The sequence below is a fragment of the Meleagris gallopavo genome, chromosome 14, assembly GCF_000146605.3.
Source record: "Meleagris gallopavo isolate NT-WF06-2002-E0010 breed Aviagen turkey brand Nicholas breeding stock chromosome 14, Turkey_5.1, whole genome shotgun sequence".
Taxonomy (NCBI): domain Eukaryota; kingdom Metazoa; phylum Chordata; class Aves; order Galliformes; family Phasianidae; genus Meleagris; species Meleagris gallopavo.
Genome location: NC_015024.2, coordinates 6,776,261 through 6,792,332, shown reverse-complemented (window position 1 = coordinate 6,792,332; position 16,072 = coordinate 6,776,261). Strand labels below are relative to the sequence as shown.

General features: G+C 36.4%; 1 protein-coding gene across 3 annotated transcripts in view; it reads right to left on the bottom strand.

Moving 5' to 3' along the window:
- Window positions 1-16,072, bottom strand: part of CACNA1D (calcium voltage-gated channel subunit alpha1 D) — a 170,238-nt gene that overhangs the window by 55,455 nt on the left and 98,711 nt on the right. For all 3 annotated transcript variants that reach the window (XM_031555547.1, XM_031555545.1, XM_031555546.1), the window contains 11 exons: window positions 13,142-13,229; window positions 12,140-12,166; window positions 9,430-9,590; window positions 8,611-8,836; window positions 8,196-8,403; window positions 7,340-7,460; window positions 6,132-6,246; window positions 5,353-5,422; window positions 4,725-4,794; window positions 3,089-3,233; window positions 1,206-1,335 (listed from right to left, as the gene is read on the bottom strand). In XM_031555547.1, coding sequence (XP_031411407.1) covers window positions 1,206-1,335; window positions 3,089-3,233; window positions 4,725-4,794; window positions 5,353-5,422; window positions 6,132-6,246; window positions 7,340-7,460; window positions 8,196-8,403; window positions 8,611-8,836; window positions 9,430-9,590; window positions 12,140-12,166; window positions 13,142-13,229 — 1,361 coding nt within the window. The remainder of the gene's footprint in view (window positions 1-1,205; window positions 1,336-3,088; window positions 3,234-4,724; window positions 4,795-5,352; window positions 5,423-6,131; window positions 6,247-7,339; window positions 7,461-8,195; window positions 8,404-8,610; window positions 8,837-9,429; window positions 9,591-12,139; window positions 12,167-13,141; window positions 13,230-16,072) is intronic.

The following is a 16,072-nucleotide window of genomic DNA, read 5'->3' as shown; positions in this document are numbered from 1 at the left end:
AACACACAACGGACATATTGCTATAAGACCGAAAGAAATCTTTTTTCTTCCCATGTTCCACTGACGATCACATCCTTCCATCCCTTGCCGTGGCTGAAAAGAAGAGTCAGATAAAAAAGCTGTTCAACAAAAATTAGTCAGTAAGGAATTTGTTTTAGAATTAAAGAATGTATTTAAAGCAATTCTTGCTTGTTAAACTTGTGTTTTCATGCTTTTACTGTCATGAATTTTATCAGATACACCTAACCTGAGACTCATCAGGATGTTCAGCTCTCATGTTTGCATGTGACTTGATCCAACGTGCTGTCCTTTATCCTGGAATTTTATCATGCTAGCACAGCTACAAACAACATGATCTTCATTAACGAGCCAACATGGGATATCCAACATAAAAAGCACAGGACTGAGTAGAAGCAATCGTATTTGCAGAAAAGATAACATGAACTAACACTCACCAGAAAGCCATGCTACTGAACTTGAGTGCCAACTGGAATAAGCAGAGGCTACTCTCGTGGAAATATAACAGTGAACTCTTCAAATCATACTTTTCAGTACTTTCTGAGTCTTCCAAATACCAACTCACAAAGTCAATGCTAACCTCTTCCATTCAATACACAGACATTCAATAATGAGTTCCTTCCCTTGCCAAGCTGCCCAGCTGAAGGCTTGTTTGGTTTGGTGGTCTGTTTTTTGACATTATGAGTTCAATTTTCAAGCATTTTTTTTTTTCCACCACGGAAGACTAAACAAAAGTGTGTTTCCCAACTAATTGCTCTGGTAACTTTAGTACTGGAACATCTACTGATCCAGAAGGCCCATCTTTCTAGTAAGAGGTTTTCCTCTAACTCCATGGCTAGCCTGCAGATCAACATACATGTAAGATAGGGGAGATCTGACAGTTCTGTCCAAATCCCCACAAAGCAGTTCAATCATAACTAATCAGAAGCATGCACAACTCACGATAACTTGAGAAGCCTTCTCCCCCCAGTGCAAAATAGTTGTACTACCTATGATTCTCCATCCAAAAACCTACTTGCCTTTGAAAGATTTATGTTTTTTACAACAAAAAAAAATAGCAAATGTTTGACTTGGAAAAAGAAAAGGAACATTTCTTCAGTTGAAAATTAAAAACGAGGCACTAGTCCTGAAGGTTTATTATTCTATGAGGATATATTTATCTCCAGATACAAAATTGATAGGCTTACATTATTTCGAAATGAGTGGCTGCGGATCGGATCTTCTGCTGCTAGGGAAACACTGCTCAGCATGATGAAGACAAGGATGAGATTGGTAAAGATGTGGTGATTGATGAGCCTGTGGCATCCCACTCGAATTCTGCAGAAGAGATTCAAAAATGTACCACATGTGCAAATAGAATTCACCAGATGGCTAATATACAACATGTTTTCTATTACTCTGCCAAAAATGACAGATCTGGGAAACCATCAGCAGTTAAAACATGGTGTAAACGCTGAAGCTCTTGCTCCCTCTTATGTAAAAACTTAAATAAATTCAAAATCCAGTCCCGCAGTTGTGAAGGTGCACTTATCAAAAGAATAAGGGAGATAACTTCCCAGATTATGAATGCCATTACAAATTCCAGTGTTTATACCACTGTACATGTAGATAGATACCAATGTCAAATGCCAAATATTAAGGTTATTCAGATCCCAACTGTTACTTGTTATTAAAGCTGTTGAAAATATTAATTTGGTGAGATGTGTTTAGGTTTAGAAATCTTCTTGTGTTACTTGAAGACTCCGATCAAATAATAATTTCCCTCAAAGATTCTATTTGGCAGAATTATAGAAGCAGTGTGTGCTGAAGATTATAGAGCTGCTAGCATTCAGACAAATACGAAGTGGGATTGCATTTATGCTTACAGTCACTGAACCCAAAGTCAATGAGCTATAGTGCTACTGAGCACTTCACTGGAGTTGGTCCACAATTAAACTGGCAAAATGGCAGAATCTTGTTCATAACTGACTAACACTAAAGTTGTTTGAAATATTCTTCTGAAGAATCATCAGTTTCTCAGAGGAAATTTGTTCTTTTAAGTAGATGATTTCAGTACAGTATATCTCAGTTAAGCAAGATAGAGAATTTGCCCTGAAAAACCACATAGAATTACTTGAGAATAAAAGGAAATTGACATGTTCAACAAACCTAATGTATATGCATTCATCACATGTTCTTCAAATTACCAGTTTAAATAGATATCTCTCTAGTCTGTAAAAAAATTCTGAGTATTAGATAATCCACACAATCAGTAAGATACAAGCCCAAAATATCAGGCTTGTATCATCCTTTAATCTTATCTGTGAAGACCTCTGCTATGGAGTAAACAAGTTTCTCTTGTACAAATGACTTTTAAAAGCCCTGCTATGACTGCCCCTGAAATTGCTATACCTGAATGTAACAGCTATCTTCAGTCCTGTAGGAACTGAATTCCATTCACTTGTTCACTTCCATCTAACCAATCAGTAACAACTTCTACTGACTGCTGAAGCTTGCTTTCCTCATCACTATAAAATCTGCAATGCTCTGGAGTTAGATTGAGTGGTGAAAGATTTCAATTTCCTCCAAAATCTAACTACTCTTGTTTCTGACTTTTTAAATAATTTGTCAGTTTTAGTTTTAATCTGGAAAAACACTGTCAACTGAAAGGATACAAACCTCCTTCCTCCTTCTTGTCTCTTACATTTTTCCTCATTCCTCACTCTCACTGCTACAAAAACATGCCATTCTTCCCACGCTTTCTAGGAATTCTACCTCATGCAAAAATCCTCATAGTTCATGTTCAGATCTTTTATATCCAGTGACTAAGAGAATAGCTGGCTAGTAGACATTAAAAGGTACTTTTCAGACCTATGCAGGCTTCATAGTCAATACACAAAAAATACTATAATCTTTGACAGTGGGAGGCAAATTAATGTATTTAACAAATTATTTTTATTTATCAAGTCCCTTAGAAACCAATTCCTATCTTGCTGCAGATATTGCTGTTCTATCCGTACACTCAGTGCAAGGAGACCTACTCCTTCACCACTGGAAGAGCTAAAGGAGAATATTCCAGAATGATATTTACGGATTGGTGCTGCTGAAAATGAAGAAGGCACTCCCTTCAGGGATCGGTGTTATCTTCTCCTTCATATTTAGTTCTGATATTCTACGGGGACGTGGGCCTGCTGGTACCTCAGGTTCATCCTCCTCATCTTCTTCATCTTCACCTACTATAAATTAAGCGTTTATTTTACTAAAAATAAAAAGGATTAATTTTTTTCATAACAATATAAAATTGTATTATATACAATTCAGTGTTTTATCAATTTCAATAACAATTTATCAATTTCATAGCAATATAAAACTGTATTAATATATATACACAGCTTACACAAAAAATTATATTTACATAGCTTTATATCACATCTACCGTATATTACATACCACAGCTTTAAACATCCATGAAAAAATGTGAATAAATCTATGAATATTCAGAGGGCAGACAGGTTTTACCACAGAGAACTGAAAGAGTTCATAGATGTTATAGCTGTATCCCTCTCAATACTTTACCAAAGGTCTTGGGAGTCTCGGGAGATCGCTGAGGACTGGAAATAGTGTTATATATAGCGTCATCTAAAAGAAGGATCATAGAGAATGAAGCTATGTCTGGCTGGGGTCAGATTCCAGGGCCAGTCCTGTTCACACTTTTATCAATGATCTGGATGCAGGATTGGAAAGCATCCTTAGAAAGTTCACTAATGATACAAAAAGTGGGAGGAGGTGTTGAACCTCCAGTAGGACAAGAGGTCTTGCAGAGAGATCAAGATAGACTAGAGCATTAGACAATCAGCAAATAGCATGAAGTTCAACAGAGGTAAGTGCCAAGTTCTACACTTGAAATAGTAGAGTCTGGGAGATGAATGGTTGGAGAGCAGCCAGAAAGGTATCTGGGGGTAGTAGGTGACTGCAGGCTCAGAATGAGCCAGCTATGTGCCCTGGCAGCCAAGCGAGTAAACCATGTTCGCAAACATAGCATAGCCAGCTGGTCAAAAGAGGTGATTCTGACATAGCCTTGGTGCAGCCTCACTTTGAATAATGCCTGTGCTCTGGGCTACACAATATAAGAAATGCTGGATGATCTTGAAAGCATCCAGAGGAGGGCAACAAAGCTGATAAAAAGACTGGAGGGCGTGTTCTGTGAGGAGAGGCTGAGGACTCACACCCCCTCCTCCTGTGCCAGAAGCCCCACACAAGCTCAAACTCTATAAGCCCATCCCTGAGCTGTATTGTAAGACTCTGTGCAGTTTGGTCAACAAGCAATCCAATGGTGAGATAAAAACAGATTTCTGTAATAGGTGTTGAAACAATCAGAATGGATTTTTAGATAGAGGTGTTTGCTGGACTGGAAGATACTGAGATAATAGTGACTGAACACCTTCAGCCCTGGAAAGTCTTTTTACTGCCGAACATTTTAGAATTAGCCTTCACATCCAGGTTACTATTAGCACAAAAGCCTTCAGGCTCACAATATTAACCCTCATGTTTATACTCTTAAGAGAGCTAAAGAAAAATGTTGTACTTAGCAACTTAGAGGCCCATTTATCCACTGATAACAGAATGCAGCTTCATTGACTTCAAAGGAGCTGATTCAGAGAGAGCAGATTATGATATTTTAGCTAACAAATTTAAATGTTTTTGTCTTTGGACTGGTATTCACATACCTGGTACATCACAGGGTGGATAAGGATCTTTATCTTCATCCTCTCCTTCTCCATATTCAGCAATTGTAACCTATGGCCATGAAAGAGGAGAAAATAGTTTTCAGTAGAGCTTTGCATACAGAGTTTAACAGAAGGCAGAACAAGTAAGACTCTGAAATCAAGAAAGTCATGCCCATATTTAGCCTGATCTTTTAAAACAGGATAAACCTGAGAAGAGAGAAGAACTGACATTTTAATATATATATTTAAAATATAATTTTCTATAACATCCGTATTCTTTTAGCTGTGCAAATTATAATCACAATATGACCAACAGGTTTGGTAAAAATCACTAATAATGGTTGAAAATTCAACTAAGAATTCATCTTTTACTAATTTCTTCCACTGGATTTACCAGGCAAAATACATTCAGAGATCCTACAGGAATGACAAATTTGACCTTCCCTTCTTTGGATATTAAAATCAAAAGGATTTTCTGGGCTAACAGATTCTGCAAAGATGCCAAGCATCAGAACTGCTTCCTTTCCCTGGAAAAAAATGTGCAGATGATGACTTCATAAAAGAAATCACATAAAGAATAGCAGGCCTGAATTCCTTCCTAAAAAGATATATTTTTAAAAATAAACACCTTACTATCCTTGGGCTTCTTTTGGTCACCTTCTGACTTCTCACTTTTTTTATTTTCCAGACTCTCTTTTCTAGAAAATACAAACAAGCAAAAAACAATTACAATGCAAATCACATAAGGACAGGAGGTTTAGAATGAATTATAAGCATATTTTTAAAAGTTGAGTACACATAAAAACATACAGTCAAAAATTTAAGCGATATTTAAAGTGATTTGCACAGAAGCAGTCGTCAAAGTAATAAAATCTACTGCATTTGAACACACTTGATCCATTTCAAACATTACCACTTTGAATTTAACTGCAGAAGTTAATCACTAAAAAATTCAATGCATGATCATTACTCCTTTCTAGATGGATAAAATGTGCTCTTGGACTCAAATAACTTGCATTGATAAGCAGTACTAATCTTGAGGAAAGGTCTTCTTCTTGCCTGTATAAGGCCTACAGAACTGATTCCAAATGTCTTTTTCTCTGGCAAGAGCAGATACATTCCTGTTCTAATTGTACAATAAATCCTACAGTTGTGATGTTTAAACATCAGTTGGCTTATCATTCTCTCCTTAGGTCATCCTATTTTCCCAATCACTAGCCAACTTTTATCTAAAATCATTCTAACTGGGTCTTACTTTAATGTCAAGGTAAATTCTGTCCTGTGTTTCCAAAGTCCAATAAATTTTGCAAACAGCGAGGTCATCTATGCAAGAAAGAATTACAGGAAAAAACTTATTTCTCTCCTCCTCCCTTCTCTTGCTCATTCATCACGCCTAAGCTGTTTTACCTTGCATTCTTTTTCCTTTCCTTTTCTTCTGCTTCTTCTTTCTGAGCAGTATTTAGACTTTCAGCATCTGCCAAGTTATCCACAGCAATGGCCAAGAAGACATTTAGCAAGATATCTATTTCAAATCATTTTAAGGACATTATGTCTTACAGCACTTTGTTTATCAGTATTATCAGTATAAACACTGACAATGTGAGAGAAATAAATCCCATGTTCCCAACCTTAAGTGTAGAGACGGGTGATGTTGGAATGTAGTGCAAACAACACTCACTTAACAGAACAGAATAATACTCGGTGTAAAACCAGCCAAGATCCAGCAGGATCACTGATTTTAAAATAATGGAACACTTGCTATTTGTTTGTTTTTAAATAAAATGAAACTTAACTTTATGTTAGCCTGAGCATGCTTCAAATACAAAACATCGTCTTTTGAAAGTCAAGAATGTTCGGGCATTTTGAAAAATTTATTTCTATAATGCTCTGTTTTCTGTGTCTATGAAAATCTACATCGAATTTTGTACTTCAGTCTGTATCAGTTACGCACAAATACTGATATAAGTACAGTGTAGTACAGAAAATAGAATGCTTTTGCCCTTTTATTACCTCCTGATCTTTTAAGAATTTAGGAGAATGACACTAGTTTCTGTTGCTATATGGGACCAAGGGATTATTTCCAGCATACAGAAGTCAGGGAAGGGGAGTGCTTCAGAAGACTTAATCCTAGCTGACTCAATATTTCTCCTTGTCAACTTCTCTCATCTGGTCCTTGCAGTGGATCACTGGCTCCATTGTCGATATGTGTCAGACCTAACAAGATCTATACAAAGCATCAAAAAGATGAACAGGAAATTACTGTCATAGAGATCAAACTACATCCATTCATTTTGAGGAGAGATATCAAAAAGAGACAAGCAGGTGGAACAAGGTTGTTTTCCCATTGAAGGAAGAATAAAATATTTTTTTTGTTGTTCCTACCACTGTAGTAGTTGGAGATGCACTTAGAGATTCCTGGAATCTCATTCATCAGGGAATGTAAAAAAGAGAATTGCTCCATGAAGTCAATTCAAAGGACTGAGCACGTGCAGAATGAGCATGCACATCCATTGCAACTTAATCTCCTGTGGAGAAATCATGCTTGTGCCCCTGGCATGGTTACACCCTTACACACAGTTCTATTTGGAGATGTTTCCATGAAGCACAAAGGATACAGTTACCACAGATGAAGAGGATAATGAAATATATGCAGACTATCATGCCTGAAGATGATGGACCACCATATGCCATTATGCCATCATACATAACAGCATTCCAGTCTTCACCTGTTAGAATCTGAGAAGCAAATATATTATTAATAACTCATCATCAAAAAGAACAGTAGAAAACTATGTTTCCTGTGCCCAAAATACACAATAAAGCTAACTTTCTGTATACAAAAACTACTAGTGAGGAGATAGGAAGCAGATACAGCGTTGAGTCTTACAGTGCCTGCCTTAAACATTCACCTACAATATCTGAAACCAAACACTGTGGTAATGTGCAACGTCTGCAAAGCTGAACATGGAAATGGTTAGAAAGATGGAACTGATTAGTCTGATCTCTAATCTTTAAAATAGTAATAAACCTGATAGTGTCTCTTTAAACTTATTTCTATATTATAGTAACTGATATAAATCCATTTGCAAATATGCCCTCTAACAATGCATCTCAATTTTCCCACAGGTAAAAGCTGAACTTTTATATAGTTAATGAAGTTAAAGGAAACAAATTAATAAAAATAAGACAACGTGCCACCTCTTTTTCTAAGTGTAAATTTGATGGACAAAAGAGATTTAATTTTGTGAAGTAATATGACAGCTATGTTGCATAGATAGATCAAATAAGACATGAAACAAATGGTACAAATGGTGCAGAATTACCCGAGTACTGAATTCAATGAACAGAATGCTACTTGAAGTAAACTGAATAAATAGTATTTGTGATTTTGCTTTCGGGCAACATGATCACTTAAACAGTTCTGCTGATCATCAAAGATAAAATGTTTCATAGGGGATGAAAGACAGTTACCTGGAATACAGTTAAAAGAGCTTGTGGAAAATTATCGAAGGTGCTCCGTTTTGTTTGAGTTTCATCAAAATTAAATTTGCCTCCAAACAGCTGCATTCCAAGCAACGAGAAGATTATGATGAAGAGGAAAAGCAGAAGCAACAGTGAAGCAATGGACTTCATTGAGTTTAACAAGGATGCTACCAAGTTGCTCAGGGATGCCCAGTGCCTATAAATTAAAATGCGTGTGTTAACACACACCGAAAACAAAACAAAAACAAAAACAACAACCAAAAAAAAACATAACAAAACCAACCACCAAAAAAAACAACCAACCAAAAGAACAGTAAAAGAGCAGTGCATGATGAAGTATTACAAAAGAATTGCTGATCACCCTTCAGCTATCCCTAAAGTTAGCAGTATTAGTTAATCTTACCTTGTTACTTTAAAAATACGCAGGAGACGAACACAGCGAAACACTGAAATTCCAAGGGGTGACATAATTTCCAACTCCACCAAAATGGTTTCAACAATGCCACCACAAACAACGAAGCAATCAAAGCGGTTAAAAAGAGAAACAAAATAAGCCTGTAGACCCAAGCTGTACATCTTTACTAACATTTCACAGGTGAACAAAGCCAGAAGAACTTTATTTGCGATATCTGGAACAAAATATTAAAAAAAAAAAATAACATGATATTTCTCATAGCTTCCATTTTCATTTTAACATCTTAATACTATACTTTCTATAAGGCCTATTGCTTAAAAAGGAAGAAACGAATAATTTTATTAATTTCACTTTTTTTTTTTTTTTACTTTCGGACAGTATTTGTTGCTTAACGTGACATCAGTTACACAAGGATGCCAACCTTCCTGCCAACCTAAGTACTAGTTGTTTTTCCAACATGTTGGGTACTTCATGGCTGCTCAATTCACAACTTGAGTCCACACTAAAAATTGAACAATGCAGCCCAGTGTGTGCTGTGCCAATCACCATTTTCTTCCTCACCTTTCAAGCATGATTTAACAACAAAAGTACAGGTATTTGCAATTTAGTATCGTCCATTCTTTTGCTGATATGCAATTCAGCTGTGTTATGGAAACGAAAATCTAATACAGTCAATCATTTCTTGCATTGCCTTTTGGGTGGGCTGAATATCTTCAGGACAGCAACAAACAAAATGACAAAGTATGAAAGATATACAGAATGCAAGTATCCACAGTTACAAACAGGACAAATATTTTTTGTCTGTACCTTGGATCTGGGTCAGCCAGTCAGGTTGGTTATAATGTTCTGATGAGATAGTTAATGTGTTCAGAAAGACCAAGACAATAACAAGCCAATAAAACGTGACAGATTTTACTGCAGCTCTACATTTTCTTCGATTAAATCGATTCCAGCGACGCCAGCGTCGACTGAAAGTTCAAATAAAAGTAAATTTTTATTATACAGAAAATGCATGTCAACTTAAGGAGGGTTTCATCTCTGAAGAAGTATAGTGCAAGTATACACGTGTGAGTAGGTGCATTATTCCTCTTTTAGATTTTGTTGAGTGTTTTTAAAAGTAAACCACATCTTTGGGAGTGACAATTATATTGAATTGGATTCAATACTTCATTGAGTAACAAGGCAATCAAGTAACCTATCTTCCCAGGCCCCATAAAATTAATAGTAGTAAAAAAAAGTCCACAAAGCAAAATAGAATTGAGATTACATTTAGTCTCAAAATGTAGGCTTTAAGTTAAACTATGCAGACAGGAATAAAAATGACACCAACCCGCTTTTGAAATTTGTTACTAATAACTAGGTATACTGGTTATCACTTCCAGTGCCTGAATTAGGAGATAACGTATTGACTATATGTAAAGTTAGAAATGCTTCAAATCTCTCTCAGTAAACAGAATCTACGTACAATATGCTGCCATGAAAACATCTGAGTTGTCAACGCATTCAGACATTAACATTTTCTTTGCACACCTTAAACTTGTAGCACTGGAAATAAATACATGTTTTGAATGGTACAAAGATGTTTCAGACCTTCGCAGTATTCTAACTCTTTAAAGGATCTATACCCTGTCCTGACCTAAAGCCACACTGCACTCAAGAACACTCTTATCTTGCCAGTCCTTGGCTCAGGAGTGCGATGCTCACAGCCAGCAACGGGAGGGCCAACTAAACAGGTAGGCAAACCAGCTTTTCTTAGACTTATAGAACACTCAACCTTTTAAGCAAACGTGATAAAGATAATATTGTTTGAATCTCTCTACTTATACCAGCCAAGAGCAGCCTCACTGTCTGTGAGTCATCACCCTCTAAAGCCAATGGGAATTTTCTTCCCCAGGGCCTGTGGAATCAGTGACAAAATACTCCAACTAAATGGCACACATACGAAAATGCTCCTGAAGAGTGTGCTAGGGCACGCACGTGTACAAGTGCTTGAATGACATGAGCATATTTAAAAAAATAAAGAAATGAAGCAAAAGTTCAAAAAGGAGAAAAACAGTAACGGTCTACTTTCATTAGATTGCAATAACTAAAGAAATAAGTAGAAATAATCAATAAGTAGATGGCTTGCTGTGACGAAAGAACTTGGGAATATACAAAAAGAGAAAATACGTTATATGAATTTCTCTCAATAGTCTTCTATTTTTTAGTAACCATTCCTCCCAGTTATAAAGCGCTAACGTCATGATGGGGGAAGAATGAAACGTAGCCTTTTATTTTGAAGAAAAAAAATCATTTTCATAAATTTGCAATGACATAATACTGTTTTATGAAATTATGAAGCATTTTTCACAAAATATAGCTGTTGTTTAAGTATTCAAACCACAAAGGACAATTTCAATTGATACAATTTGTTACAACAAACCAAATTATTCAGTGTTTATGTTCTCATTAAATAATTTATTGCTTTTTCTTCATAACTATTCGTAAGAAAACCATTTCCTCACAAATATGTTCCGAATATCACTTTTGTTTGCTCAAATATTCATGTTTAGGTGGTCATTAGGTTCCAGTCACAAATCTGAAACTAACTTGAAATGGGAAGTCCAGACTTGCATCATGACTGAACTCAGTATCCCATCAAGTCAGTCACCACAGCCTATGAAGCTTAGCTTGGTTATCTGCAATTAATTTGTATTTTCTATATTGGTAGTAGATCTATATAAAACTAGCAACATTCAGTTTTTTATCTGTGGTGTTTCAGAATAACATGACACTTTTTAAATTGTACTCTCTTGCTCAAACCATGTGTATCTCTGAATCTTGTATCTTTGAATTAGGAGTACCTCGTGTTTTCACTAGTTAGCTCACAGAGATATAAAGACTGATGCTCAAGATAAATTCTTCTGTAATTGTGGGCACTAAAATCTGTGCAGGAACCCTTGCCTTCAGTACTAGAATAGAAAAGCAGCAGCTCTAGTATCAAAACATCTCAAATCCAGCTGGAAGATTACAAATAGATCATATTTACCTATATATATATAAATATATAGGTATATATATATATAAATATACTAGAATAACACATGGTTGATATAAACTGGCAGATAATTGCTACATCTTTCTAGGATGTAATACCCTTAACCAAGTTTCCATCTAACTTATCAGAATCATATTTCCAAAGACTAACTTCAGATTTCACATGCGACATAGCAGGTAAGGCATACAATAAAAAGTATTTTCTACTTTTATCCAAAAGCAAAAAAGTTCACAGTCAAACAAATACTGTTGAAAAATTATGTCCTGAATTACTTTGCCCTGAGACACAGAGTAATTCTATTGCAAAACAACATTCCTGAGGTTGGAGTGAGAACCAGGCCAGAAGACTGAAAATTAGATCAAGATTTGGCATTTTCAAACAGTAAAATTTAAAGTACAATAAATAAAAAATAAACATATTAGACCTTAATGAAGTGTATCAAGAAAATAAAGTAATTAAAAAAGAGAGGAAAATACTGACCTGAACTTGGATTTTGAGATGGTTTGACTAAAAGAAAAGAAAAATAAAATTTTAAGAGTGCAGAAAAATTAGCTAACACAAGTTCAATCTCTTTGGAATTATAGAATTTTTCAAATCAATAAATTGAAATTACATATACATAACAATAATGTTCCCAAAACGCTTTGTGAATGCTAAAATGTTACTATCTGTTACTTATTTTCTGTAATACCATTCTAAAAGCTCTACAAATATTCTAAGTGAAATAAAGGAAATAATTTAAAACTAAGTAAATTATCTGATGGTGAAGAATATGCTGGGAAAGCAGGAAAATCTTTGCAAACAAACAGCAAATACTATCGTGTATACAATTTCCTTACTGTTCACATTGATCCATTTTGGATCATAATTACATTCAATAAAACCTTACAGGAAAAGGGTGAGGGGGTGTCCTGGTTTTGGCTAAGATAGAGTTAATTTTCTACCTAGCAGCTGGTATGGTGCTGTGTTTTAGATTTCAGATGAGAATAATGTTGATAATCTGATATCTCAGATGTTGCAGAACAGTCCTTACACTTGGTTGAGGACTTACAACTTCTTACGTTGGCTGGGGTATGCAAGAAGGGCTGGAAGGGGAAAGAACAGCTGACCCAAACAGGACACAAGGATATCTCACACCATACAGTGCGGTGCTGAAAAATAAAAGCTGGGGGGTTGGCTGGGGGATTTCACTGCTCAGGGACTGGCTTGGCATTGGTCAGCAAGTGGTAAGCAACTGCACTTGTACCACATTTTTGTTTCTTTCCCTTTCTCCCTTTCTTTCTTTTCCTTTCTTCTTTCTTCCCTTTCTTCTATTCTTTCTTTCTCTCTTCCTTTTCCTTTCTTTCTTCCATTCCATCAAACTAGAAGTTCTAGCACTTTTACCTTTTTAGCTCTCTCTGCTCCATCCCACTGTGGGGCAATGTGCCAACGGCTGCAGGATGCTGAGCTGCCCACTGGACTGAACCATCAATGTGTACTCACCATAAGCTCCCACAGCATGCTGGGTTCTCTCCTTCTCCACTCACATTCTCTGTGTTCACTGACTCGGTTTCACTGGTGGGCATGCTTGCTGTTAGGAGACAGCAATTGTTTTAGATTGATAGCCAAGCAGGGCATTTCACAGCATCTGACCTCCTGCTCTATGGCAAGAATACCTCCATATCTTGCAGATCTAATGAGAACTTAGAAGGGCTAAGGAACAGCAGATGAAGTTAAACAGACACTTCATCAGTCCTTCACATATAGCAAAAGAAAGCACACAGAACACCAGAACGTATTATAACTTCTTTTTTTGTTTCAGTTATTCGTCATAACTGCATAAAAGCACTACAGAATGCAATGTAGAGAAAATGTGGAACAAAGAGAACAGTAACTAATAAATAAACCAGTGCTAGATTCTGTGACTTTTTAAGTATCCTGTTACCACTTTGGAGGTGATTATCAGTTGAACTCTTGCTAACACATTGCTAATTCCAAGAAATGCTATAGTTCCTCCGAAAATAGGGACTTGCACTTTGATCACACTGGCCACTCTATGATTTTCATTTTATTATGAAATTATCAAAGCAAGACATTAAAAATCAACTATGCCCGCAAATATCATATGAGAAATCAGGAAGGAGCACTGGGAATGTCAGAATGGGTACTACAAGGGATGCTAGCAGAAAGGGGGCTGTTACATTTGTACCACATCAGTTAATTACCACACATGTGGTGGATCACAGAGCAATTGAGGTTGGAAGGGACCTCTGGAGGTCACCTGGTCCAATCCCCACTCAAGCAGGGATCGGAGTTAGCAATTGCAGCTAATGATTTAATAGACAAAGCTCACTTGTCAATTGTTCATCACCATTTACTTCTACTAATGTAGAATAAGTGTTAGGAAAGGTTGAACAACCAAAGTTCTCAGTACTTCCTGTTTTCCTAGGGGGAAACAGTACTTCTGAGCAAAGGAAGTACTGAAAGAAAACCTCAGGAACAAGAAAAATGTCAAATCAATGTTTCTGGCTTATACAGTAGAATATAATACCATATGGAGTAAGAAAAAAAAGAGTGTGGAAATTACTGTAGAACAGCAAGAAAAAAAGCATAAAATAATATCTGGGTATTCTGGGTTGTGCCTCCTGATAATTTATTGCTTTTGGGATATACATATTCCAAAGAATGTGTCTGTAGACTGAGTAATGAAGTGCTACAGTGCTTCTTTCTGTTCTGGATCTCCCACTATTTTGGTGGCTCAAAAGAGGTTTGAAGTGGGCTTTATTAAACACATTAATATAAGTGAGAATCAAGCACTGAATTTTCTGTTTTGTCTACAAATCAGGTACAAAATGAGAGCTGATAGTGTTTCTCCATAGCCTCTATATTGCCTCAGTGCTGACCTAGAGATACATGCTAGTGGTCACAGGGAGGAAGGTTTACGTGCTCATCAGTTCCATACTTAAGAGACTGACTGCTCTATGCAGCAAAAGCTGAGAACCTGCCCCCACAAATGTAAGTAACCACAGTATGAAATGCTAACACAGACTTGGCATAGCAAAGGAAAATACAAAATATCCATGCAGGTGTTTGAATAAAACCAGGCACTCCAAGCAGTAAGCACAGCAAAACTTTTTTCACAAGGTTCTTCTGTTTAGGTTATTCTTTCTAAATATTAATTTAATTACGGTATATACAAAAAAATCCCCTTTTTTTTGTCAGCACCTGCAACTGCCTCAATTCTAGTATTATATAACTGAAAGGTTAAAAAAATGAACCCTGCTAGTCCTGTATCAACTTCACAGCTTTCAGTCATGGAGTTAAAAGGAATTTCATTCAAAACTAAAGCAGACAATCTTCATTGGCATCCAAATTGAATAATTAATATTGTCAATGTTTTAAGAAGAAAAAAATAGACAAAACTATTTCAAGCACTATCTCAGACCTCCAGAATGAAGAGTTATTACTTAAAAATGCCAATGTCTTTTGTAAAAAATGCAAGGAGTTTCTCTGTCTAGTAAGGAAATAGCTGTCTTTTGCTGTGTGACATCCTGCTGTTAGGAAACACAACCTGAAAGCCACCAAGTGAACATCTTAGCACTTGTGAAGGGCAACTGCACACGTAAGAGTGCAGAAGTCTTTTCAAACATTCTTATTAAGAGCTGCTCTATAAAAACAGAGCTAGGCTCACCTTTGCAGTAAGTTTTACACAGGCAACACGTGTGACTGCTTCTCACATTCATGTCCAATACACCAACCCTTCTGTCATCTAGGAGTACTACCTAGAATCCAGTCACTCAGTATCACTCAAATGCTATTCATTTTGAAGACACGACAAATAATTAAAAAAAAAATGGATAAAGTAATATAATTTGAACCCATGTTAACCCAATGATATCAGCCTTTTTTGAATATGGCTGCATTAAGAAAAACAAATTTCAAAGACAAAGATCTTTGCTCCTATTTTCAGTTCTGTAGTCAGGATGTCACCCTTCATTTCAACCAGGGTACTGCTCTAGCTTCATTAGTGACTTGCAGGTGCTGTGTTACTAAAAGGGATGAGAAGAAGAACCTGTTCAGCTGAAATGAGGAACACAACTACCATTATCTTGTAATTTGTCTATCAGAAAAACTTGACAGAAGTACTGAGAAAAGCAACACGTGTAAGTCTGGCTCCAACAATGCTTACAAGTCTTTAAACCTTTAGCTAGATGGAAAGAGAAAGAGCACTGCATGACCACATTCACACTAACTAATGCAAGCAACTTGGCAAGTCTTGGAAAGACACAGTGCAGGAGCACAGCTTTGAGAGGGTGGTGTGTGCTGGGCACAGCACACTGAGGGCCAGCTTTGAGTTCTTTAAACTGGTACTCCAGCACTCACAAGAAGATAGCAAATTTTCCTTTCTTTTCTTTTTTTTTTTCTTTGCCTTTA